The following is a 25,951-nucleotide window of genomic DNA, read 5'->3' on the forward strand; positions in this document are numbered from 1 at the left end:
TGTGTAATAACTTTAAACAATACTTTGTCGAATATCCAGGGTGGGCGTTCTTTGAGGGGGTGGTGGTAGCTGAAACGATTCTGAACTACTTTTTCCTTTATCACAATGCTCGTCAAGGCTTAGTTTTTGAATTATTAATGAAAAGCATCGAGTATTCAAAGCGCGCATGCTCTGTCTGGTCGGTGTTTTTCATTAATAATTCAAAAACTAAACCTTAAACGTTTTGGTAAAGGAAAAAGCCTGGTTACCACCCCCTTCAAGGATGTCCACCCTCAACCGAACACCCTGTATGTACTAAGAGTTTTTTGTGGTTGAATTAAAAATCAAGATTATTATCTTTTACGAAAGCAGTAAGTACCGTGTGCAATGTCCAACCTTCTTGCAACAGACACAAGAAGGGCAGTTTGTCACCTTGTTTTATTGTCCGCCTACATTTAAATATACTTGAAACACGAAACATGAATCTGGTTGTAAATACAGGATTCGGGGAAGACTATATAAGGCATACACGAACTTTCAAATCTTTAGAAATCGGAACAAAAGTAATTTTTTGTTTTATTATTTTCGCATTTTTAGGCAGGAAAAGGTAGTCCAAAGATTAGGTCCACAATTACATATCCACAATACACAAAGGTACACAGAATATTCTATTTACACGTTCCACACTGTCTCATTAATCATACAAAACTTAACACTCGACACATCCTTCCAGGATGAGCCGTATATGAAATATCTTGTATTTAGACGAAAATCAGAATATGAGTCTAAGGTACATGATCCACCTTTTTTTTCTTAATAAAATATGAATAAGTATCGATAAAAGTATTAATGTTATTGTAGATTTTGCCAAACGAAAATATTATTAAGAGAACTACCCCTAAACGCGAGGAGGAGATCGAGGTAAACGATTGATTAAAAAGAATTTTGTTCGATATTTTTGGCAGATAGTTTAAATACTTATAAAAAACCGTGTTTATAGGATATTTGGGCGTCGATGCCAAGAGATTCTGAAACAAAACTCATTAGAAGAACAGAGGTATACCTACAGTTTAAAAATAGTGGACTTTATTTCCTTTACGACGCGACTTTTTACTTTTTTTTAGGATTCTCCCAAAATAATTTCCGAAACGCGCGAAGATAATAGCAGAGTGAATACAAAATATTCACCAGTTACACACGAATCTCATGAAAAACCTAATGTCAAGGTAGAAATCGTTCTAATGGTAATGTTAGAAGTTTTCACTAATAAATGTTTAAACATACGACATAATTTATAGGATGATTTACCATCAGAACGTATTGGGCGCGATGAATCCACATTGTTACACGAGCCTAGGCCAAGTACACGTAAACCTGTCAAAGATGTTGAGGTATACAATACACAATACACTTATACAGTACCGAGCATGGTAGGCTATACATCCGCGAGCGATTAGTCTTCCTTATTTTTCCTTTAAACCAAGAACAAAGCACCCTAGCACACGAAAAGTAAGCATTAAATAAGAATATAATTTTAGGTTGAATCAGAATCCAGCAAATGTCAGAAGAAAGTAATTAGCAATGGCGAGGTACACGATTCGTTTCGTTAATTATTATTATACACGATGCATCAACTATATCTTTCATACAAATTTTTCTTTCGTTGTAGGATACACTGATATCGAAATTTAATTCGCAATCATACAAATCTGATGACGAAATAGAGGTAGTTTATTTATGTTACTCGCGTTATATATAGCAATTATATGTATATATAAAAAGGGCGTTGTTAAAGAGTAAAGTGTTTTTAGGACATTTGGGCGGATAGGCCTCAAGATCGCGAAATCAAACCTATTTGGAAAGAGGTACACTACTCATTTCAAAATAAAGTACTGTACCTTGACGATTTAATACAAACCAGTAAATCATTATTTTAGGTACCACAAAAATCTATCACAAAATTATCACAAACACAACCAGAAGTGCTCGAGGTACACATAGTCTTACACTACACGGAATATATATATATTTTTTTTTTCGACTTACTACTTACCACGTTCGTTTTAGGATGTCTGGAAACCAAATGATAAATCTGATTCATTAAAGCCTAAATCAAAATCAAAGTCACGCTCATCAATATCGGCTGACAATGTAGAGGTAGAAGAGCAAATATATTCTGAAACATCTGTTAACACTTGTACGTCAAACTGAAAATTTTACCACTCTTTTAGGGGGAGATTAAACCGAAATTAAAAACAACTCGCAAAAAAACCGAAACGGACAAGGTACATGCTCTCATAGATACACTACATACACTACATACAGATAATTATCTAACAGAGCAAAAAACAATTTTCATTATTTTAGAAAGAGGGACTGAAACCAAAATCTGCCGCTCGCAAAAGTGACGATGCGAGCAAGGTATTATATTTTGTTTCTTATATTTCAATATTCTTCAGAATCTACATTTTCAATCTATTTTCTTTTAATTTCTTTTTTTTTCTTCATTTACAATTTTAGAAAAAAGTATCAGTCATCAGACGTAGGTCTTCAACAAAATCCACAGAAGGGTCTAAGGTAGACGGAATAGAAAGCATACTTTATGACGTATCAAAAATTTGTTACGCAATTTTCATTTGTTTATATTTTATTCTTTATATGTTATATTTATTATTTATTCGCACGAATATTATTCAGGATGAAGAACCTATGATAGATTCGAAAGAAAAGGATACTATAGCTGATGAAACTAAGGTACACAAAACATTGATCACACAACAAATCTATATAAAATATCACCACTTGCTTAAACCCTTGTGAAGTAATTAATACCTCCGCTTTGATGTCTATTAACTCGTTGCTTGTTCTAACATAAAAATTGAAGCAACTATCGAACGGGTATTATCGTTTTGATACTTTTCTAGAAAGCGGAAGCGGTCAGTAAAACCAAGATTGTCGGAAAGGAAGAAAAGAAGGTATACGAGCGATTCCATATGTTTGCATTAATATCCGATACACTACCACCTATATCAATATACATATGTACTTCAAATCACACTTGATTAATTTTAGGAGGAAACCAAATCCGAACCCAAACCTAAACCCACACCTAAAGTAGAGGAACCTAAGGTACATAACACACATACCGATTCAAATACAGATTTACAAATATCTTACACGATACAATTGACTTCTAGAAGGTAGAACCCACGAAACCACAGGCCACTCTTGGTAAACCGGAAGAGCCCAAGGTACACGAAGCAACTTACACTTTCTTGCAATACACAATACACGTCGATCATATACTTTTCATATAAAAAGATTCATTTTCCAACAACTACGATACACAAATTTATCAACTTCTAGAAAGAGGAACCCGTCACGAAACCGAAAACTACACTTGGCAAACCCGAGGAGGCAAAGGTACATCGCAACACGTTACACTTTCCACGTTCTTTTTTTCAAATCGCAGCACACTTTCTTACATGCAACAATTATAAACACGAGTAGTTACAGAATTGTTCTTTCAGAAGGAAGAACCCGTCACGAAACCTAAAACTACACTTGGTAAACCCGAGGAGGCAAAGGTACATCGCAACACGTTACACTTTCCACTTTCTTTTTTTCAAATCGCAGCACACTTTCTTACATGCAACAATTATAAACACGAGTAGTTACGGAATTGTTTTTTCAGAAGGAAGAACCCGTCACGAAACCTAAAACTACACTTGGTAAACCCGAGGAGGCAAAGGTACATCGCAACACGTTACACTTTCCACTTTCTTTTTCTCAAATCGCAGCACACTTTCTTACACGCAACAATTATAAACACGAGTAGTTACAGAATCGTTCTTTCAGAAGGAAGAACCCGTCACGAAACCTAAAACTACACTTGGTAAACCTGAGGAAGCTAAGGTACTTAGGAACACATTGTCTTTCCTTTCTTTTCCCTAATACATAAAACACATATTTTCACATCTTGCAAACATAAACGCGCATAGTTACACAAGTGTTCTTCTAGAAGGAAGAACCCATGAAACCTAAGTCCACACTTGGTAAACCTGAACCACCTAAGGTACACGAAAACAATCTCTCATTTTGCATAACACGAATTTACACCAACTAAAGATATAAAAAAGGATCCTAATATCATACATATCGCAAAAATTTCTTTTTCATCGTTCAACATCGTATATCGAAGGAGATTAACAGTTAATTGTAACCTTTTCTTTTCAGCAAGCACTAAACTTGAATCATTGCAATCAGAAATACAACTTTTTTTTCAGCTCATACTAAGTTTAAATCATCGTAACAAGAAATGTAACAATTCATTATTATTAAAACGTTTTACCATCTTTTTCAACCTTATCTTCTTTTGTTTGCAGACCGAGGAAGCCAGGAAGCTCAGTCTCAAACCTGGAACAAAGGTAATTTAAACACAATACATATCAATATACTTGTTTTGAAAATACGTTTTTGATGAAATATCTGGTAACTAATTGATACAATATTATTGTTTTTATTAATTGCAGCTAGAGGCAGAAACCAAGACGTTGAACAAAGTAGAGCTGAAAGTAAGTACACGTTACCTCGTGCAATCGACCAAACATCCATTAATCCATTTCGTTACTCTGAAAATAACTTTGTCGTACTCGTAACGTAATATTGGAAACTGGTATTTGGAATAAGAATAAAATGTATTAAATATAGCCAACGACGAACAAGGCTGGCGAGGAGAAATCAGGACTACGTAAACCGCCAAAATACGAAATTAAAGCAGAGAACTTTCAATTTGTTCAACTCAAACCGGTTGCCAGGGAGCCTAAAAAGCCTCAACAGGCTGAAAATGGAAATGTGGTCGAGTTGAAGGTATTCCCGTGAAAGGGAATCTAAGCAATTATCCTTCTTCTCCTTTATCTTCTTTGAAAATTTATCTATTATCTCTCCCTCTATCTTCAAATTTGTTACATTATTCTACTATCTCTATCAGCACGGAAAAAATGTCTCTTCCCTAATTTTCTACAACATATTTCTTCTTTTAAAAATTCTTTTCTTCTTCGCGTCTTCTCTACTTTCAAGCTTTACGACTTTTCACCATCTTCTATACAAACGTTCTTTTTTCTTGTACTTACAGAATTAAACAAAAAATTCGTCTCTTTATCGTTTCGAAAATTTCCTTTTCTTTCTTCTTTCAAGGTTTACGACTTTTCACTATCCACTTAATTCTAAATAAAAATTCTTTCTTCTACCACTTACAGGATTAAATAAAAAAATTCACCTTTCTTCGGTGGAAAACTTTCTACGCTTAACGTTTCGTTTCGGTGTCGTTAACAATGGCGCAACTTATCGTTTATCCTTCAACAGCTAAATAAGGAATCGAAAGCTTTATAACAAGACTGATTGTACATAAGCAAATATATACATTTGGTGGACATCACCAAATGCAACGGCTCCACTCGTTCATGGACCATTTGGGTCCTTCAAACTGACTACTAATTAAGAATACTATCTCTAGAAAGAACTATCTCTTCGAATGAACTCTTCTCTGCTGGGATCAATGTTTCTTCGTCTATCGCTATCTAATTTTACATTCGATCTACGCTGATACGGTAAATTAATTTAACCAATTTGATAACGTACAGAAAACCGAGAAGGTCGAGAAGGTTGAAACTAAGAAAGCAAAAACCGCCAAGTCTTCGAAGGAGAAGAATTACGAGCTTCCAGAGATTCCAGATTACGAAAGACCTGTGTTGGAGAAGCCTCGAGAGTTTGATTTCGGCGAACATGTACCTCGCGACAAAACAAAGCTCGATAGACCGGCCACTCAGGTAAAAATTATATCGACCAGATTTATTACTGTAAGAAGAAATATAATATTCATAGTTACTAATGATTTTTGTTTTTCACGCGATGGCCGAGCAGAAATTCGATTCTAAGGTGAGTAATAAAAGTTATTATTAATACTAAAATGCCTCACTATGCTTAAGAGAAACTATAAGAATTATGCAATGACCTGTTGCCAACTATGATTCGATTAAATGAAAAAAGGATTTTTCGGATGAATATGAATCAAAATTCGCAATGTATAGGGGAGGGTGAGGGTGGAGCCGGGTACGGTGATACGAAATCCTTGCTGGTAGGGTTGGCAACCGTTCGTAGTCATATTTTCTCTTCTCTTCGAAGATTGTCGCCGGTGACGACGATGGCCGACACAAATACCCTCATGTAACCGTGATTCGATCCCCGCGAGGATAATTAACGCAACACGAGCGTATGCGATAGGTAATAATCAGACGGGTAAAATCACGGTTTGGCAAGCGTGACGAATACCCTCCGTTCCTCGCCCAACGACTCGTTGCATCCGGATACACGGCTCGCGAAAGAGGGGGACAAACTATTTTGGCAAATAACCGCTCATAGATCACCTCCCTTGGATCCCCCGATTTTTCGACGTGGAAACGAGGATGGAGAAAATGTCGATCGCTATTTTCGGTGTTATTGCGTCCGGCTCGTACCCGTGCCCATCTATCTCCTCCCTTTGATTTCTCTCGAGCGATTCGAGCGATTCGAGAGATCAGTCTCGATTCAGTCTCAATCACCTTACGATCCAGATCGCGTCCTCTGAGATCTCGTTAACGAACGTGAATATCTCTTAGCGATTTCTCTTTCTGGTAAATTCGATCGTCTCGCTTTTCCAGGTAGCTTCTTTTTTTTCACGAATTCTACCGTTTTGCCATTCGGGGAACAAATAAGTCTAATAAGAATTTAGAGGAAGAAATTATTAAATATAAGATCCCTGTCGGAGCGAAGAAAAGTGCTAAAGTTATCGCGTAGCTCTTTATCGAGCTTCAAACGAGTCGTCCGAGACTGATAGTTTGTTTTCTGGTGTACGTAGCCGAAGGTGCCAGAGATCAAAGCACCCGAGACACCGAAGATCGAAGTTATCAAAGACGTAACACCGACTGGAAGCAGAAAGAGTTCTCTAATACCTGGCAGTGGTACTACCAGTCGACGCGGCTCCTTGATTCCACCGGAAGAATTGGGTCGCAGGCCCAGTCTTATCATCAGTGACGAGGTATGTTACCAACTATTTTCCCTCCATTCGAAGGTATATCGACTACTTTTTCTGAACAATCCCTTGAAACGGTACAACGTTATCGTTAGATAGCGACGGTGACAAGAGCGTTGACGCTATTTTCCTTTTTGTTGCCAAATATCTGAAACAACGATCTTTCTTTTCGATAACGTTGCACCGGTTCTGTATCGAAAAATGAACCGACTTGCTCCGAAATGCCGTCTGGTCGATCAAAAATTGACTAGCTATAAAATTTAATCGCAAAACCCATTCGATCGAGGTACCTTTGTCAAATTGCCAAACATTGTTCTTAATAGCTCTTAATGTCTAATGCCTGCCCAGAAATAATCACGATCTAGCCTATTTTCGTACGATTACTCATTACGTGGTTTCGGTGGACGCGCGCGGGAGGCGAGCGAAAGGCTGAAATCGGTAATAAATCATAAACGACGACGGACAAGCTCCTCGAAGGTTTCGTGATACGTGTATGTAGGTATGTGGCGCACCAGGTTTGGCCAGGTGTCTGAGTTGGCTACGATAAGCGACGGCGGCTTTTAAACGGAGCAAATCGGCGAACGTTTCGATCGAAATGCCCGCTCTGGTTATTCGCGATCTCAATTTTCTACTATCAAGGACGGGTATTTATTGCTGCCGCTAACACGTATACCATCGTCAAGTACTCTTTAGCAATTCGCAAAGATAAAATTGAGATCGGGTGTAACCGCGGCACGGCAACAGGAAAACCGAGCCCTGAAACGGATAGAGGAGTGTAGCTCGCGTGGCGCGATAGACCAGAAACGTAGGTAGAGATCAAAGGCTACTGCTGATTAGCCCTAGAATTGTTGCAGTTTTTTTTTCCTTTTATTTCCTTCTTTGTTTTTCTTTCTCTTTTTTATTTGGAGTTTCGTAGCAACGTCAGTAATTTAGTGATCCCATTCGTGATAGTCTATTAGAGGTAGATGTCCATGAGACGCGAACCCCCGACTCGTTTCACTAATTACGACTTGTATATCGAAACGTCGGTCGGGTGTGCGCGTTGATGTTAGTGTCAGCAATGCGTGATAGCTAGTTGAGCATCCCACTCGTGAATCGTCCAAGCAGCCCAGCTTCTGGAAAACCATTATTCCTTTGCCAACCCTGTTCGTATCTCGAAAGAGACACTGTCCAAAAAAAAAAAAAAACGGAAGAAGCTTCCGTGGTAAAAGGAAGCGATGCTCGTGTTTACGTACAAGCGTAAATGCAGCCATCCGATGGAGCACAGATTAGTAAAAGACGGTTTGATTCATAGGAGAATAGGAAGCTGCGACCTGGCGAGGTGGTGGACGAGCGCAAGGTGAGAAAATTCACTGAAAATGGAAAAACTGAATGCCTCGTCTGCAACCTTACTCGACTACCAAAATGCACTCGTTTCATATTTATTATTTTCACTTGTTATGTTACTCACAAGTTACTTCTATCGCGCACACTTATCCGATGGAACGTTGAACGAAGAGACCTTCCTTCTTCTGTCTTGTTATACCCTGGACACGTTTGCGTTTTGTAACCTCGAGTGTACCACCTTTGCGTCTCTTCGTTCAATCCTGCCTGCACATCACAATTATAATTTTCTTTTCTTTTTTTTTTTTCCTTTTCTATATTTTCATTATCAGATTTATCCACGAAGATCGTAATCGACGAACTCGCGTCCAAAAATTGGCGCTATATAAATTTTCTTTTCGATATATGGTCGAGCATAAAACGAAACACGTCGAATTGGACGCGAGATCATTGGCAGGAGCAAAGTTTCCCTCGACGCTAATCGAATCACGATTTCGAGAGAATCTCGGCTCGTTCGCCCTCTAATTTCATAATTATTGACGTGAACAACATGCACCCACTGCACCGTTGCACCAATGCACCACTGCACCTGGCACGGATCTGTTGCAACCGAATCTATGCACACTGCATATTCGATTATTCACCATGATCACTATTTATTATTAATATCGTTAATTTTCGTAACGACAATGATGATGATGATGATGATGATGATGACGATGATGACAAGATAACAATAATAATAGTAATTACTATAACAATAGCAGCAAGAACAACGACAACTTTGATGGTAACAAAGATAATGGTGTAAGAATTAAGGCGTGTCTGTGACACGAAGAAACCTAGGACACCCTATGTAGACGTACGAACTTAAATCATTAGCGTATAAGGTTTCGAATTCCCTCTGGCATGACTCGGGACTCGTATATTAGATTTTGGCAAGCATTGTCCCGAAAGGACAGCCGTCGGCGTTAACAAATGCCTAGACATGCGGCAAACATTTACGGCACGTGAATCGTGGCTACTTGAAAAGACACGACACGCCCGTTCACGTATGTAATGTACGTACATAGGTAGATACGCGTGTATATCATTTAATTCGAAGCAGGAATGCGTTTCACGCAGTCCGAACACTTGTTATCCTCTGCCAACGATCGGATAAAACTATCAATTTCCCGGACGCGAAGGACGCGTCTGACTTATGCTACTGTAACTTTAATACTTTGCCACCGATTAATCAACTCTGATCGTGATTCAATGGATACCTTGTAGTTAGCCGATTTCGTTATTTCTGGATGCCACGATTCGCTTCGTTCGTACCTACCTAATATACGTGCACCAAACGATATAAGGTGGTCTCAAAACTTTAGCTCACAGACACGCCTACCTTTCCGACGATTCTTCCTGAATCGCAATTATCATCGTGACCGGATGGAAGCTGAGACGAAACTTCACTTGTTTGCGAAATTAATGCTCTAACGTGCACCGTAAACTATTGTCGCAGAAGAATTGCACCGAAATTGCACCAGTATAGTCGGTAAAGCGAACCTCAAATACCCTTAGCGACCTTGTGATCGTCTTCTTTTACTTTGCTCCTCTAAACTATCCTTCTTAATACTCTACCCCTTTACCCGTTGATCCTGTTTATCTTTTCAACTTTCATACTTTTTCGAGGGGGTGGGGACTCGATTGTGGTAAAAGGAAGGTGATGATTTTTTACCATCGATTCGAGAGATTCGCGTAACAAAACTACACTTCACTCAAAGTTCTTACCCCTTATCTGCAATTGTTTACAGTTGGGAAGGTTACGCCCCGGCGAGGTGTTGGAGTCTAAGGTGAGATTTGTGTTCGCTATAACACAAAGCTTACCTGCCCGAGTACCATCACCTGCGAAATGTTTCTCTATATGTTACTTAATTTTTCAATTGCTCTCTATCTTCCCCACTACATTTTACACACTTTTTTCTATACTCGTTTTTTCGTTTTTTACTACCGCCCCTATGCCCCACTTACGAAGGTATACAGCTGCGTATACGAAGTGCAATTTAACGCCACTTACCAATCGAAACGAACCCTCGCAGACGGCAGTACCTGCAGTCTGTCATCATCAACTTCACGACAGCATTGCCCAAATATCATTCATTTTTTTTCATCAAATTTTTTGAAGCTGTCGCCGCTGCTCTTCGTTCCCTCGCCTATCTGCAAAAAAAAAGCGGCCCAATTACACGTGTTCGAGAGAGTACACTGACAATCGAACATAGATCCCACTCCACCCTTTCGATGAAATTCAATGCCCACAATTTTATATTTTTCATTTTCTTTTTTCTTTTAATGTTTTCTCTGTTTTTACTTTCGTCTCTTTTTTTTCATTTTCACGCACCACGTACAGAGTAAGTCTGGCCGTCCTGGCGAACTGCAAGGGAAAGAGGTTAGCGGAAATTACTGTCTTGTCGTTCGTGTATGTTATAAGCGGGCGTTATCTCAACGTTCTATTTTTTTTTTCTTTACTTTTTTTTAATGCGTGTCGCAAAAAGCTCCGAAATGTTCGCAATGCGTCTGTACATAGTTTGCAAGTAGCGCTCTCATCGAGCCTCCGGGTGTTTTTCGACGAGCAATTGCCTATCTGTTTGTTCATTTATTTGGTTTATTTTGTCGATAAAAGAATATTTGCAGTCGAAACAACCCGCACGGCTAATGTATAAAATATTTGCTTCATTCGAGCGGATACGAGTGTGTGTATCCAAAAAGTAGTTATTAGACATGATGGTAAGAGATATTTTATTTATTGGTAGAAAATTTATATCTGTTTCTTTCTATCTTTTTTTCTATTGTGAATACATTTCTGTACGTATCAGTCAACTCGTTGAAGTAGTATTGGATGCGTGGTGTCAGACGGGCCGCAGTAGCGCAGTAGCGCTTTAATCAGACATTCACTTTTTTTCAATTTTCTTTGGATAAACATCGATGTATTACTGTGGCCCCTTTGAGGCCTGATGAATGTGTAAATTATATGTATTTTTTTTTTATTCTAGAAAAATCGTATACATGTAATAATAATTAGTGTTCTCTGTTTTTTTTTGTTTTTTTTTTTTCGTAAATAATCCATGTAAACATACGCGGTACACAACAAATACATTAGGTAAAGTTGTGTCGGTAATAATTCCAATCCATTTGGACACCTCATTCCTCTTCCCTGTTACACTATTCTCCTGAATTTATTTGTCGAAATTGTCAACTGTATCTCTCTCTTTCTATGTATTTCCTTACATTTCTTTTTAAATTCCACTTTGTCTATTAACAGAACCTTCTAAATCGCAATTGTTGTATCTAACTGCGACGACGTGACGGTAATCGTCACCGAAATATCTAAAATCTACTCACGCATCGAATAAACACCTTTCGCGCGCCAAAACTACGTTAATCCAATTATGTTAAACGCTTCGATCGACGGTAGGAAAATTTCTTTGTTTGCAAGTTTGTTTAGAATAAACAGGATAATAGGAAAATTACCATCGATCGACGCGACAGGTAATTGATTGTAATACTTCCTCGTAGTCTCCAAGAGTTTTCATGTGTATTTACTTCCGTTCTTTCACAGCGAAGCTCTTCCCAAGTGCCACGACACGAACATCGTGTCAAAACTTACATCTCGTAGCGTTAGGTTTAATCTTGTGACTGATCAATCGCTGAAAGTTGTTGCGCGTCGAATTCTTTCGGATTCGACATCGACGATGTACATAAATGATTCCCTCCACGTAACTCGAACACCTCTGTTTATATGTATTCCATGTTCATCCCTTTTGCCTGTGCGTCGATTTCACCATTCTGCCTTAATTTTTCATGATATTCTTTCAATTGATAATATAATACGAGTCGAGTAATCAGGATGGTTGAAAATCTTCGCACTAATCGAATCTTATCCTTTGCTACGTGTACTCAAGGGTTCTTCCATGATGACATTAACGCTATCCTCGATAACGAGGAACCCTTGAAGTTGCTGGCGTATATGTAATACCTAGAAGGAATCCAAAAGGTGGTTGGAAGTATTCTTCTGACCCATCTTTTCCCTCTCGCTAATGGAGGCTCGCCAAGAGACAGTTGGTAGCAGCTGGCCTCGTTCTTAACCGCTTCGATTTGTTTAACATCGTGACTAACGGTTATAGATTTAACGCTTTTGTTCTAACGATGTGGATTAACTGTGCGATTAACGCGGCGTTTAATAGATTGCACCTGCACGCTGCACGAGAACACCGTGTTCGAAACGACGCGACAGGCCATGATTTTCGTCTTTCAATTTCTATCGAAATGCAAACGAATAGAAAGGAGAAAATGTTAGATAATTGCTGGTAAGTCGAGGAAAATCATCTGGCTAGTCGTTTCTGCTTCGTTTCGCTTTATTCCAAATGCTTTATCGGACGCTTAACAAGATAGAAAATAAATTGAAAATCGTAAACGAAACGGTTGAATATATCTGTGATCGATCGATACAGCGTCGTCGTCCGAGCACGGACGTTAGAAGACCCAGCGTGGCGGACCTCGAGAATAAGATCAATCAGCCGAGCACACCTCTTCGAGATGTCGGACCACCGGGACCACCTCAGATCGTCGATGTCCAGGAATCTTATTCCGCCGTCGAAGGTACGTAAGTTATTTTGGATTCCATCGAGGATCGAGTAAAACGTGCGTTTTTTTTTTGCAGACTCGACGGCGTACCTCACGGTGGGAGTGGAGGGTACGCCGGCACCGACCTTCAAGTTCTACAAGGGCATCACCGAGATCATCGAAGGTGGTCGATTCAAGTTCCTTACGGACACGGAGACCAATACGATCACCCTCTGCATGAGGAAGACGAAGCCCAACGACGAGGGTACTTACAAGATCGTCGTGAGCAACATCCATGGCGAAGATTCGGCCGAGATGCAGCTCTATGTTTCCGGTATCTTTATTCTTTTTTTGTTAACTTCTCGCGAATCGATGTGTAAGTACTTAGTTCTCGATATGTAATTTCAGACGCCAGTGGTATGGACTTCCGTGCTATGCTGAGAAAGAGAAAGTATCAGAAATGGGCGAGAGAGGAACAAGAACAAGAAAAGGTAGACCTGAAGGAAGTTGAAAAACCAATGCCAGCATTGAAGAAGGTGGAGAAGGTGCGTACTCAGATCCTAAACGATACCTCACGTTCAGAATACTTTTACGAAATAATTTTCAAGGAAAATCTCAAACTTTTCTCTCTTGACTATATCTTGAAAGAGCTTGTCTATACGATATGATAGATATACATCTATTGTTACGCATGTCGAATCGTTAAAAATTTCATTGCACTTTTTATTCGTGTTCTGAAACACTTGCGGTAATCGCATAACAGCTCGATATATGCTATGGCGCGTATGATCATTTATTTGGTGTAAAGAATGTTGCCTGTCGTTTAATTGGTATATATATATATATTATTATAACTGACCTTAATGAGCGATAATCATACGCGTAAGAGTTCGGAACGAAGTACGTAATTGATAAGTTTTCGAATAAGTGGACGTGTTAGAACGTCGAGGCGTTCGTTTGAAACGCGAAAGAAGAAAGATGACCATTTATGAGAAGAGATTCGTCGTTTGAGAGTCGATTTTTGGTAGAGCACCTTTTCTCCTGGTTTTTTTTCTCTTCTGTACGTTTGTCTTCGTAGTCGCTGCGCGACAGCGAGATGCACGGAAGAAGCTGGTATCAAGACGGGGAGGAAATAGTGATCTTGACAGAGGGTGAGGAGGTCCTTCGAATTTCTCTAGACAAGAAGGGTGAAACTAACTGGAGCTGGCTCAAGGTTTTCAGCTATCATCCCCCCGTAGATATTTCCTGCTCAGACTTTGACGACACTTGTCTCGGACGTACTAACAACCCCCTTCTGTTATCTGCAATTTCAATTACTCGTACAAATGTAAAACCAGAAATTACTTGATGATAAATAGAAAGAAAAGAATTGCAGGAACAGATATTCTGATTAATCCACATTACACATATATCACGTTACCATGATTTTCATTCGGGGACAAAGGATACGTCAGACCAAATACGCGAAAAGTTTGAAATTCGTTGACGAGACTGATTTACACACAGCACACGTAAAGTATTATGTTCACCGTGTACACAAACGTTAGTTTAGAGCTAATGCTGCGCTTTAGTATCGTATATGGATGCACTTTATCGAATCGTTCGCGTTCACGTTCACTTAATATCGTTCGTCTTCATTAACCGATTGTTCTTCATTAACCAAACCTTAACGAATACCGTGAACATTATCATTAAATGTGTTTATCACATCGTTACGATAAAAAAAAGAAAACAAGGAAGAGCTCATAGTTTAACAGTGCATGAGTAGAGATCGATGTTGTCGAATGAAAAGAGTAACGTTCGATTCGTAAATTAACGCGCGACACGCATTAAGAGCTCGGCTATGAGTCAACATCGATTGTATGTAACCCGCACTGATTGCCAGCAGCAAGCATTATCTCTAAATGTTCAATGTTGTAACACGGATGGCCCTGACGCGAATTCGAATACATTTTTACCTATTTAATATTAGATTGCCCACCGAATTGCACCAACAATCGCGCGTTAGAAAGATTTAGAAAGTTTAAAACACGGTAAAGATAAATTAATTCTAGTACGAGTCAAGTTGGATTGTAAAGGGTTAACTAAGGTCGTGGCGGGGTCATCTAAATTTCCACATGGGCTATCGTATAAGAGTGGCATTAACGTGGACGTGTGTGTGTGCCGGGCATGCAGGACGTCTTCGACATTCAGCGCAGGCCAAGTTTGCAGGAGCTAATCGCCGACTGGCCGATACTAGCGACAAGGGTCAAAGAGAAGGTTCGCGATATCTCTTAAGCAACTTTTCCTTCATTCCACGCGCTCGATTTCGCTTTAATCCCTTGGGTTCGCGATGCCTTGTTCACGGAAAATCATCAATCATTTAACGTATTCTCCAATTTATTCGATACTCGACACAATCCATTTGGCATTGCGTTCCATTTCCCCAAAGGGTTAAAAGCTTCGAAGGAGAGAGTATAATGCCTACATTTCCGCCCTGCAAGGCTTTAAAAACACGATTAACAATGTTGATACACATAGACTTGATGAAAGAAAAATCTCAGCTCGGTTCATCTAACTAAGTGATGAAAAATTGAAGAAAAAAAGAAGAAACAAGTGAAATTTCCGAGATCGAGGATCGCGAGATTTTCTGTCGGAATTTTTAGCTTTGCTTCGGGTTGCTGTGTCAACGATGAAACTCTCGCGATCTTTCCAAAGAAACTCAAATCTGCTTTGGCCTGCGCTTACGATTTCTTCTCATCTACCCCCCTCACCCCTTTTTTTGTTTTTCGAGACACGGCTTTCCCAAACTCTTCATAAGAATAGCAACTAATTAACACCTTACCGACCGGAAACCTATAATATTATGCCTTTGAAAACTTAGGTATCCTGATATTAAAAGAATCTTGATAATACTTGTTTAATTGGCATTAACCGTTTATCTGTTTCATCTGTTTCATCTGCGAACGATAGGTAAGGTGTTAATACGACTAATATGTGTCACGTTACAAAAAATTCATCCCTGTTCGTTAAGACGTACAAGGTAATCGTACACGTAACAATATTTGTGTTTCCTGTGCTTTAATTTGCTTGCCATCAGCCTCGTACACAGCGAAGAAACCATTTAGCCTGGTCAAAATCAGATCTGTGACCGTAGACGAATTTTGTTGTTTTATAGAATAGTGGATCTCGTAGACCCTCTCTCGCCGAATTAATTCCCGACTGGCCGACCCTGCACCATTTCACGAAGACGGAGGTTGGATCGTATTCTTCGACGCCTTAAGATGCGATTTTACGATCGTCTGATCGTCTGATCGTCTGATCGTCTGATCATCAGTGACCCGTGATAATCGGCGTCTTGCTCTATTTCTCTATTCTACACCTCTGTCTATCTTTTTCGCTCTTTCTCAAGAATGCGAGCATTATATTTCTATCTTCTATTTTCTATTTTCTGAATGCACCATTCCTTCGCTCTCAATTATTCGTCTCGTGAAACTTTTTTTTCTCTGCCCTTTCGTCTCTTTTTTATTCTCTCTTCTTCTTTTTCATTCTATTCTTACTTCCTTCCTTGTGCCTGTACTTATTGTACAGTCTACTTTGAAAGCTTCAAATTTTCTCTCTCACTCTTTCTTTGTGTCGATCATGCGGCAATGTTTTTTATCATGACATTTTGATTTTTTATTAGACACACATCACAGTGTTTTTGTTCTTTTGGTGGAATTTCACAGGCGTTCCAGTGCCTCTTCTTCAAGCCTCGAATGTCTTCGTCAACGGAGACTTTTTTTTTCTATTTTTCCTGTTTTCTTTTCGTTTTTTTTTGCAGAATTTTATGCAAGATTTTTGTATCCTCGCAAAGCGGGACACACGCTGTTATCGATAATTGTATTTTAGCGGCGTCGATTTTTCAAACGCCTACGGCATATCTTTTTGAATCTTCTTCTTCCTTGTATGCCTAGCAACGTTGCCATTGTGGACGGTGTTATTGGATGTGATGGTGAATCGTTCGCGAGAAATCCTCCGTTAATTGATCGTTCCTGTTTACAGAAACCGGAAAGCTTCCTAAAACCACTGGTGGATCAATACGCCAAAGAAGGCAAAGACAAGAAGGTCGTATTCGAGGCGAACTTCTCGAAACCGAACTGCAAACCAAAATGGTTCTTCCGAAAAGACGTAAGATAAACTCGTTAATTATACAAGTTTCTCCATTTTCTTCTTCATCTTATTAACTTTTTTTTTTTGATTCTCCGTTTAGGAACTATTCCCTTCAGCCAAGTACAAGTTCAAGAACGAAGAGGACTGCTACCAGCTGATCATTCTCAATCCGAAAGTCGAAGACACAGGCAAATACACCATCGAAATTTCTGGTGTTTCGAGCACAGGTTTCCTCAATGTCGAAGGTTGGAATCATATCACAAATTTTTTTCATTTTCCTCAAGTAAGGACAGGAAAATGATCAATCGTTCATTTCTGCAGAACCGGACCCAACATATACGTTTACCAAACCTCTTGCAAAGAAGTCGAGCGGTTATACCAAGCACGAAGTGTATATGGAATGTACCGTCAGCTCGAACTTGGCTCAGGTTTCATGGTACAAAGGAAAAACCAAACTCGAGGTATTAACCTATGATCCTGTATCGTAATTCATTTGAAAAATTGATTGCCATTATAAACAGGCTACCAAATAATTGTTTCTTCCGTTCAGGATGGTGATACGTACAGCATATCAAAGGACATGAGTGGCGTTTGCCGATTGACCATAAAGAGCGCTACCCTCGAAGACAGTGGCGATTACGTTTGTAAGATTAGCAAACAAACCGACAAGACTGAAACGACTCTGACCGTAATCGGTATGTTTTATCTAAAAAAAGATATCGCATTGTTTGAATTTTTTAAGAATGTAAAATACTCATTTACCCTTTATAGAATATCCGTACAAGTTCGTGAAGGTACTGAAGCATCAACAGCTCGTAGAGAAGGAAACATTAACCCTGGTCTGCGAGTTGGACGATGCTGCTGGCGAAGTTAAATGGTTCAAAGGTGACCAGGAGATCGTAGCTGATAAGAGGGTACAGATCAAAGAAGAAGGCAGAAAGAGAAAGCTCATCATCAAAGATACAAAAGTTACCGATGCTGGTCTTTACTCCTGCGTGAGCAACGCCGACAAAACGGAGGCTGAAATAGTTATAAACTGTGAGTTAATTTAACTAATAGATATGTTAAGATATTTCTATTATGGAAGTTCAACTTCTAAGAAAACGAAATTGCATCTAGATGCGAACCGTTTCAACAAGAAACTAAAGGACACAGTGGCTGTGGAAAGAGAAAAGTTGGTGCTGGATGTGGAACTTCAAGATCAAACGGCGCCAGCCGTGTTCTTTTTCAATGGCAATCCGATCGAACCGAACGAGAGGGTCGAGGTGAAGAATTTAGGCGGTGGCAAACACCAGTTGATCTTCAACAAGGTAGAAATGAGCGACGACGGTGAGATCACTTGCGAGAGTGGACAGTTGAAGAGCAGCTGTAAGCTCACGGTTAAAAAAGGCGAGAGCAAACCTATCTGTGAAGTTCCTGACAAAGTTGAAGGACCTTGCAGCGCACCACTCGTTTTCGTTGTTCCTTTCAAAAGTAAGCTTAACTTATTTCAATGTTTTCTTTTAAAAGTTCCAAAGATTCTTGTAAGAATGACTATCTCACAATAATGCTGTCTACTCCAGTCGAAGGCACGAAACAAAGCCAGGTAGAAGCTAAACTGATGAAAGATGGTAAACCACTACCATTGAAGGAAGTAGAGGTGGTCGTAGGCGAAGACAAGATCACCTTCAAGATCAAGAAACCTTCTCGCGATCAATCTGGTATTTACCAGATTAAGATTGGTAATAGCCAGGGAGAAGAAGTGAAGGATGTGAATATTAACATGCAAGGTAAGTATTTTCTAAAATAGTTTCTCGGATAATAACACTGCAAAAGTTGTAATTTTTTAAACGTTTTTTATACAATCTACGCAGACGTGCCATCGGCGCCCACCGACGTTGACGTAAACGAGATCTTCCAAAATTCCTGCGTGGTATCTTTCAAGCCATCGAAAGACGATGGTGGATCTCCTATCACGAAATACGTGATCGAACGTCTCGATCTCAGCTTAAAGGCGCAATGGGACAGCGTTGGCGAAGTTATGCCTGGCGAAAAGTGCGTTTACAAGGTTCAAGATCTCGTCGCAAAGAAAGAATACAAATTCCGCATCAGGGCAGTGAACAAACTCGGTTCCAGCGAACCTGCGATGTTCGCGAAACCTGTTCTCGCTAAAGATCCTTGGGGTAAGTTAAATAAAAAGATACAATAGTTCGTTGAGAGATATCGTTAAACTATTTTCTCTTCTACAGACGAACCAGGTAAACCAACAAACGTGGACGTTACCGATTGGGACAAGGATCATGCCGACTTGAAGTGGACAAAACCAGACAATGACGGCGGAGCACCTATCACTGGTTACGTAATTGAATACAAAGAAAAGTTTGGCAAGGAATGGGTAAAGGGTAAAGAAATCGAAGGAGACGTGACGGAAGGAACCATCGACGGCTTAAAAGAGGGTACCCAATACGAATTCAGGATCAGAGCCGTGAACAAAGCTGGTCCTGGTGAACCTTCGGACGCCACGAAACCAATCATAGCCAAGTGTCGGTTCGTCAAGCCCTACATCGTCGGCGACGGTCTCACGAACCTGATCGTTAAGAAAGGACAAGTTATCAAGTACGATATTAAATATGCTGGAGAACCTGAACCAGAAGTGCACTGGTTCCTTGGAACAAAAGAACTCGTCCAAGATTCAGCTGAGAGACTTACGATCGACAAATATGAGAGGAACACCGTACTCACCGTTAGAAAGACGACTCGGCCAGATTCTGGCAAATACAAACTGGTCCTGACGAACAGTTCTGGAACCTGTGAAAGCACCGCAGACGTCGTTGTTCTCGGTACGTCACTTTCCTATTTTGCCATTTTTTTAAAATGCTGATTTTCTAGCGATAGAAGTTGCAAAATAAATTCGGTTCTTTTTCTCCAGACAAACCTTCGAAACCGAAAGGTCCATTGAAAGTGGAGGAAGTGCGCTCCGATCACGTTAAGGTGAAATGGCAGAAACCGGAAGACAATGGTGGTACTGACATCACCGGCTACGTTCTGGAGAAAATGGACATGGACACGGGACGATGGATTCCTGCCGGAGAAGTAGGACCTAACGAAGACAATTTCACTTTTAGCGGACTAACTCCTAAAAAGAAGTACAAGTTCCGTGTAAAAGCTGTTAATAAAGAGGGTGAATCCGAACCACTCGAGGTGGACGAAGCAATTCTCGCTAAAAATCCTTATGGTAAATAATCCTGCTTTCCACTGACAACTTGTAAATTTGCAATTTTTAACCTTCTTTATTTTTCCTCGCCATTAGACGAGCCTGGTAAACCGGGTAAACCGGTGATCTTCGATTACGACAACGTCAGTGTGACCCTGAAATGGGAGAAACCGGAAAGCGACGGTGGTAGACCGATCACTCATTACAGCGTCGAGATGAAAGATAAATTCGCAGTCGACTGGGTCGAAGTAACGAAAACTACCGACGCCACTCCTGAAGCAAAGGTCGAGGGTCTCAAGGAAAAGATGGTTTATCAGTTCCGAGTCCGTGCCCATAATAAAGCAGGTCCTGGTGAGCCTAGCGAACCTACGGACAACCATCTTTGCAAGCACAAGAATCGTAAGCATCTTCTTTCACGACCAAAGTGTCCCGCCGTTCTTCTCGATTCGATCGTTTAATGTTTCATTCGATTGTTTACCGTTTCAGTGAAACCAAGAATCGACAGAACCAATTTCAAATCCATAATCATCAAGGCTGGTCGTACTCACAAATGGTCCGTGGACATCAGCGGAGAGCCACCACCAGAAGCGAAATGGATCTGGAGAGACAATATTCCGCTAACGACCACCGAACGCATCAAGATCGAGAACGTCGACTATCACACGGACTTTACGATCGTGAACGCGATGCGCAAAGACACTGGAAAATATACCCTGATCGCTGAGAATGCTAACGGCAAAGACGAAGAAACCGTAGAACTTACGGTGCTCGGTAAGTATAGTGCATCCTTCTGACTCCGATACATTAATTTCTGGAGCTCATGATGTTCGTTTAATCAGGAAAACCAAGCCCGCCAAAGGGTCCTTTGGAAGTGACGGACGTTACTGCCACTTCGGCCAAAGTCAAGTGGGAGAAGCCAGAAGACGACGGTGGTGTTCCCATCAAAGAATACGAGATCGAGAAGTTGGATACGAAAACTGGCAAATGGGTCAGGGTGGGAAAAATTCCAGGAACCTCGCCGCTTACGGAATTCGAGGTAACCGGCTTGAACCCAGGCAGCGAGTACAAATTCCGCGTTACTGCTGTCAACGATGAAGGTGATTCTGAACCTCTCGAAAGCGAACGCGGAATCATCGCTAAGAATCCATATGGTAGGTCAACGAATCTTTATAAGTCGTAAATTCCCTGAGAAAACATGCTCGTTCGACACCGGCTAAATGTAATCATCGTTACTTTGCAGATGAACCTCACAAACCAGGAACACCAGAAATCACTGATTACGACAACGAGTCTGTCAGTTTGAAGTGGACCGCTCCGGACAGCGATGGTGGTGCACCGATCGAAAAGTATATAATCGAGAAGAAAGATCGCTATAAACCAGACTGGGAGAAAGCTATGGAGGTTCCTGGAAATCAACTCGAAGCCAAAGTTGCTGACCTGAAGGAACGAGGAGAATATCAATTCAGGATTATCGCTGTGAACAAAGCTGGCCCGTCTCCGCCGTCTGACGCTTCGAAGATGCAAATTTGCAAACACAAATCTCGTAATTATTCATTTTTCTCTTAACGACATTCTGAACGTTTCAATGAAATCTTTATAATTTTCCAGTGAAACCGAGAATCGACCGTACAAACTTGAAACCCATTACCGTAAGGGCCGGCAAGACGATCAAGTACGATGTAGACGTCCGTGGTGAACCACCACCAGAGATCACCTGGTATCACGTCAACCAGGAGGTGAAAAGCGGTGAAAATATTGAAATCGTCAACGTTGATTATAACACGAAGATCACTATTACCGACTGCTTACGCAAGAACACTGGAGTTTGGAAGATTAAAGCTGTAAATCCTCATGGCGAAGACGAAGCCGAAGTTGAAGTTATCATACTTTGTAAGTTAATTCTTTGTATATTAATAACACTTTTCATATCGCATCGTTGTGCGCTTGTAATTCGTGACACGTTTATGTACACGTTAACAGCGGCACCCGGAAAACCAAAGGGTCCTCTGAAAGTGTCCGATGTAACAAAGAATGGATGCAAGTTGAAATGGGACAAACCGGAAGACGATGGTGGAAAACCAGTGACCAGTTACCAAGTCGAGAAGCTGGACAAATCAACCGGAAGATGGGTTCCAGTTGGACGTACTTCTGACACCGAAATGGACATTAAGGGCCTTCAGGAAGGCCACGAATACGAGTTCAGAGTGAAAGCTATCAACGAAGAAGGCGAATCCGAACCATTGGTCACCGATGGCACGATTCTCGCAAAGAATCCTTACGGTACGCATTTTAAATGACATGTACATCATGCATATCGAACGAATGGCAGCAAATTCAACGCTTAAATGATCTTTTCCAGACGTGGCCAGCAAGCCTGGTGTACCAGAGTTCGAGGACTGGGATGTGGATCGCGTCGATCTGAAGTGGGAACCACCAAAGAACACCGGAGGTGCACCGATTACTGGTTACATTATTGAGATGAAAGAGAAACCATCCACGCAGTGGCAGGAAGCTACCGTGACTGAATCATCGCAGCCGAAAGGGCGCGTTACCGGATTGAAGAAAGGCTCCGTTTATCAATTCCGTGTCCGAGCTGTTAATAAAGCTGGACCATCCGAACCTAGCGATTCAACGAAACCGCATGTTGCAAAGGCACGACACTGTGAGTATCTCGTAAAAATTGACACGTTTAATGTAAAAAATAATATTCAACCTTTTTATACCTCACACGTTTCTCTGCTTTTCTTTCAGTAAAACCACACATCAACCGTGAGAAACTGCAAACGATTAAAGTTAGAGCTGGGCAAATGGTGAGGCTGGAAGTGGACATCGAAGGTGAACCACCTCCAACTGTTACCTGGAACTTTGCTGGTGCTGTCCTGCAGACTGGCGCCAACGTAAAGATCGACAACGAAGATTATCTTACAAAAATTCATCTAACCCAGACTAGTCGCAAAAACAGCGGCAAATACACCATCAAAGCTGTGAATGATTCTGGAGAGGACGAAGCTGACGTGGAAATTATCATTCTCGATAAACCTGGAAAGCCCGAAGGTCCTCTAGAAGTGACAGACGTTCACAAGGAAGGATGCAAGCTGAAATGGAACAAACCAAGAGACGATGGTGGTTTACCTTTGTCCAGTTACGTGATCGAAAAAATGGACGTGACCACAGGACGCTGGGTACCAGCTGGAGTCGTAGATCCTGATAAAACAGAGCATGCAATTACCGGTTTGGAACCGGGTAAAAAATACGAGTTCCGCGTGAAAGCTGTAAACGAGGAAGGAGAGTCGGAGCCATTGCAAACAGATACCGCCATCATTGCTAAAAATCCATATGGTAAGACGACTTTCTCAAAAGTATCTTGAAAATTCTACATCTTGCATTGTCTTTCAGACGCTCCTGCCGCTCCTGGTCTTCCGGAGATCATCGACTGGGCCGAGAACATGGTCAAGCTTAAATGGGAACCACCTATACGAGACGGCGGCGCTCCCATTACCGGTTACATTATCGAGATGAAAGATAAGTTTGGTAACACATTCGTGAAAGCTGCCGAAGTTCAAGGTCCGGTTTGCACCGGAACTGTGACTAGATTAGAAGAAGGAAATCAATATCAATTTAGGGTTCGAGCAGTAAACAAAGCCGGTCCCGGTGAACCCTCCGAAGCTACCAATCCTCACACTGCCAAAGCTCGTTGGTGTAAGTACATCGATACTTTTTTTCAACGACGTTAAAAGCTTTCTCGTCATAAGATTTGTAATTCCACAGTGAAACCGTTCATCGACCGTACCAATTTGCAACCGATAACGGTCAAAGTTGGTCTTACCGTGACTCTGGACGTGAATATCATCGGAGAACCTCCTCCAAATGTAACCTGGTATTTCGGCGATAAAGAACTCACGTCCGACGATACAATACGAATTGACAATATCGATTACAACACTAAATTCTTCATCTTGAAAACCAAACGAACTCAAACAGGAAAGTACGTAATCAAAGCGAAGAACGAAGTCGGCGAAGACTCAGCGGAAGTCGAGATATTGGTCATTGGTAGACCGAGCAAACCAAAGGTACAAGTTTTGTTACATTCAGCAAATCTCGACTGTTTCTATCGAGATTAATTTGATTTTTCAGGGCCCTCTAGAAGTGTCCGATGTTCATAAACACGGTTGCAAGCTAAAATGGGAGAAACCCGAAGACGACGGTGGTGTACCAGTCGAATACTATGAAATCGAAAAGTTGGATCCTCTTACCGGCCAATGGATTCCTTGTGCGAAGTCCACTGAACCAGAAGTCGCGGTGACTGGACTTCAGGAAGGGAAACCCTACAAATTCCGTGTGAAGGCAGTAAACAGAGAGGGCGAATCAGACGAATTGGAAGCAGACAAATCCATTATTGCCAAGAATCCATTCGGTATTTTTTTTTATTCAATTTTTGTTGCATTTAATAGAAGGATCAATACTGTAGCAAACGCTGACGATTATAATTACGATGCTTTCAGACGAACCTGGCAAACCTGGTCGTCCAGAAATCAAGAACTGGGACAAGGACTTTGTCGATCTTGAATGGACGGCGCCTAAAGATGACGGCGGAGCTCCAATCGAAAAGTACATTGTGCAAATGAGAGATAAGGAAGGAAGACAGTGGATAGACGTTGCAAAGGTTCAAGGAGATCGCACGGTAGCTAAAGTTATCGATGGCATAGAGGAGGGTCACGAATACGAGTTCAGAGTGGTAGCTGTCAACAGAGCTGGTCCTGGAGAACCTAGCGATACCTCGAAGAGCGTTGTGGCCAAACCACGATTCTGTAAGCACATATGTCTATTTTCTTATCTTTCACGTTCTTCTTGCTTTAATATTCAATTCTAACGTGTGTACATAAATTTGTTTTTACGTAAAGTGGCGCCACGCATCGATCGCAAAAATCTGCAGAAGAAAGTGATGCGAGTCGGACAGTTGCTGCGAATCGAAGCAGATATACAGGGTGAACCTCCTCCAGTTGTCACTTGGAAACTCAAAGACGCTGTGCTGAAAAGCATGGATCGTTTGAAGATCGAAAACGAAGATTATCACACTACCTTCATCATGAGCAAATTGCAAAGGTCCGATGCCGGAACGTACACGGTGATTGCGAAAAACGACAGTGGTACCGATCAAGTCGACATTGAAATCCAAGTATGAAATTCTTTTACGCCTCAATAATAATCAATAGTTATGTTTTTCGATAAGGTTGCTTAATGGCGATTATTATTTCAGGTACTAAGCAAACCTGGCAAACCTAAAGGACCGCTCGAAGTATCGAACGTGACCGCAGAAGGATGCAAGCTGAAATGGGAGAAACCCGACGACGACGGTGGCGAACCAGTGGATCACTACGTGATCGAGAGAATGGACGTGGATACCGGAAGATGGGTGCCTTGTGCCACGAGCAAAACTCCGGAAGCAGATGTCACTGGCCTGAACGAAGGAAAGGACTATCTGTTTCGAGTTAAGGCCGTCAATTCTGAAGGAGAATCCGAACCCTTGGAAACGGCTATTCCTACTACAGCGAAGAATCCTTACAGTGAGCAAAATTTTTTACGAGCTTTATTCTTTTCTAAAACGCGGTGTTTGTTCTAATCGTTGAACATTAAAATATAATCTACTTTCCTCG

General features: G+C 40.9%; 2 protein-coding genes across 10 annotated transcripts in view; both read left to right on the forward strand.

Moving 5' to 3' along the window:
- Positions 1-25,951, forward strand: part of LOC114871916 (twitchin) — a 59,525-nt gene that overhangs the window by 14,639 nt on the left and 18,935 nt on the right. For 7 of the 9 annotated variants that reach the window (XM_046286672.1, XM_046286688.1, XM_046286669.1 and 4 more), the window contains 27 exons: positions 12,862-13,009; positions 13,071-13,307; positions 13,382-13,518; positions 16,997-17,122; positions 17,205-17,349; positions 17,426-17,565; positions 17,655-17,799; positions 17,876-18,142; positions 18,224-18,577; positions 18,667-18,873; positions 18,958-19,266; positions 19,333-19,923; positions 20,013-20,318; positions 20,394-20,696; positions 20,784-21,068; positions 21,137-21,448; positions 21,538-21,840; positions 21,906-22,187; positions 22,278-22,577; positions 22,657-22,959; positions 23,049-23,636; positions 23,694-23,996; positions 24,066-24,367; positions 24,432-24,711; positions 24,800-25,105; positions 25,199-25,473; positions 25,555-25,861. In XM_046286672.1, coding sequence (XP_046142628.1) covers positions 12,862-13,009; positions 13,071-13,307; positions 13,382-13,518; positions 16,997-17,122; positions 17,205-17,349; positions 17,426-17,565; positions 17,655-17,799; positions 17,876-18,142; positions 18,224-18,577; positions 18,667-18,873; positions 18,958-19,266; positions 19,333-19,923; positions 20,013-20,318; positions 20,394-20,696; positions 20,784-21,068; positions 21,137-21,448; positions 21,538-21,840; positions 21,906-22,187; positions 22,278-22,577; positions 22,657-22,959; positions 23,049-23,636; positions 23,694-23,996; positions 24,066-24,367; positions 24,432-24,711; positions 24,800-25,105; positions 25,199-25,473; positions 25,555-25,861 — 7,561 coding nt within the window. Of the gene's footprint in view, positions 1-2,903; positions 2,955-3,345; positions 3,403-3,509; positions 3,567-3,673; positions 3,731-3,837; positions 3,895-4,000; positions 4,055-4,364; positions 4,407-4,511; positions 4,554-4,689; positions 4,849-5,621; positions 5,808-5,901; positions 5,917-6,874; positions 7,055-8,342; positions 8,388-10,167; positions 10,207-12,861; positions 13,010-13,070; positions 13,308-13,381; positions 13,519-16,996; positions 17,123-17,204; positions 17,350-17,425; positions 17,566-17,654; positions 17,800-17,875; positions 18,143-18,223; positions 18,578-18,666; positions 18,874-18,957; positions 19,267-19,332; positions 19,924-20,012; positions 20,319-20,393; positions 20,697-20,783; positions 21,069-21,136; positions 21,449-21,537; positions 21,841-21,905; positions 22,188-22,277; positions 22,578-22,656; positions 22,960-23,048; positions 23,637-23,693; positions 23,997-24,065; positions 24,368-24,431; positions 24,712-24,799; positions 25,106-25,198; positions 25,474-25,554; positions 25,862-25,951 lie in introns of those variants that run through there. The other 2 variants (XM_046286704.1, XM_029178496.2) reach the window with 2 other exon arrangements.
- On the forward strand, positions 587-1,839 carry LOC114871931. The gene is made up of 7 exons (XM_046286748.1): positions 587-769; positions 841-900; positions 980-1,036; positions 1,104-1,205; positions 1,278-1,370; positions 1,518-1,568; positions 1,649-1,839. The coding sequence occupies exons 1-7, from the start codon at positions 725-727 to the stop codon at positions 1,736-1,738; spliced, it is 498 nt and encodes a 165-aa protein (XP_046142704.1). The 5' UTR covers positions 587-724; the 3' UTR covers positions 1,739-1,839.

The sequence above is a fragment of the Osmia bicornis genome, chromosome 1 (assembly GCF_907164935.1).
Source record: "Osmia bicornis bicornis chromosome 1, iOsmBic2.1, whole genome shotgun sequence".
Classification (NCBI taxonomy): Eukaryota; Metazoa; Arthropoda; class Insecta; order Hymenoptera; family Megachilidae; genus Osmia; species Osmia bicornis.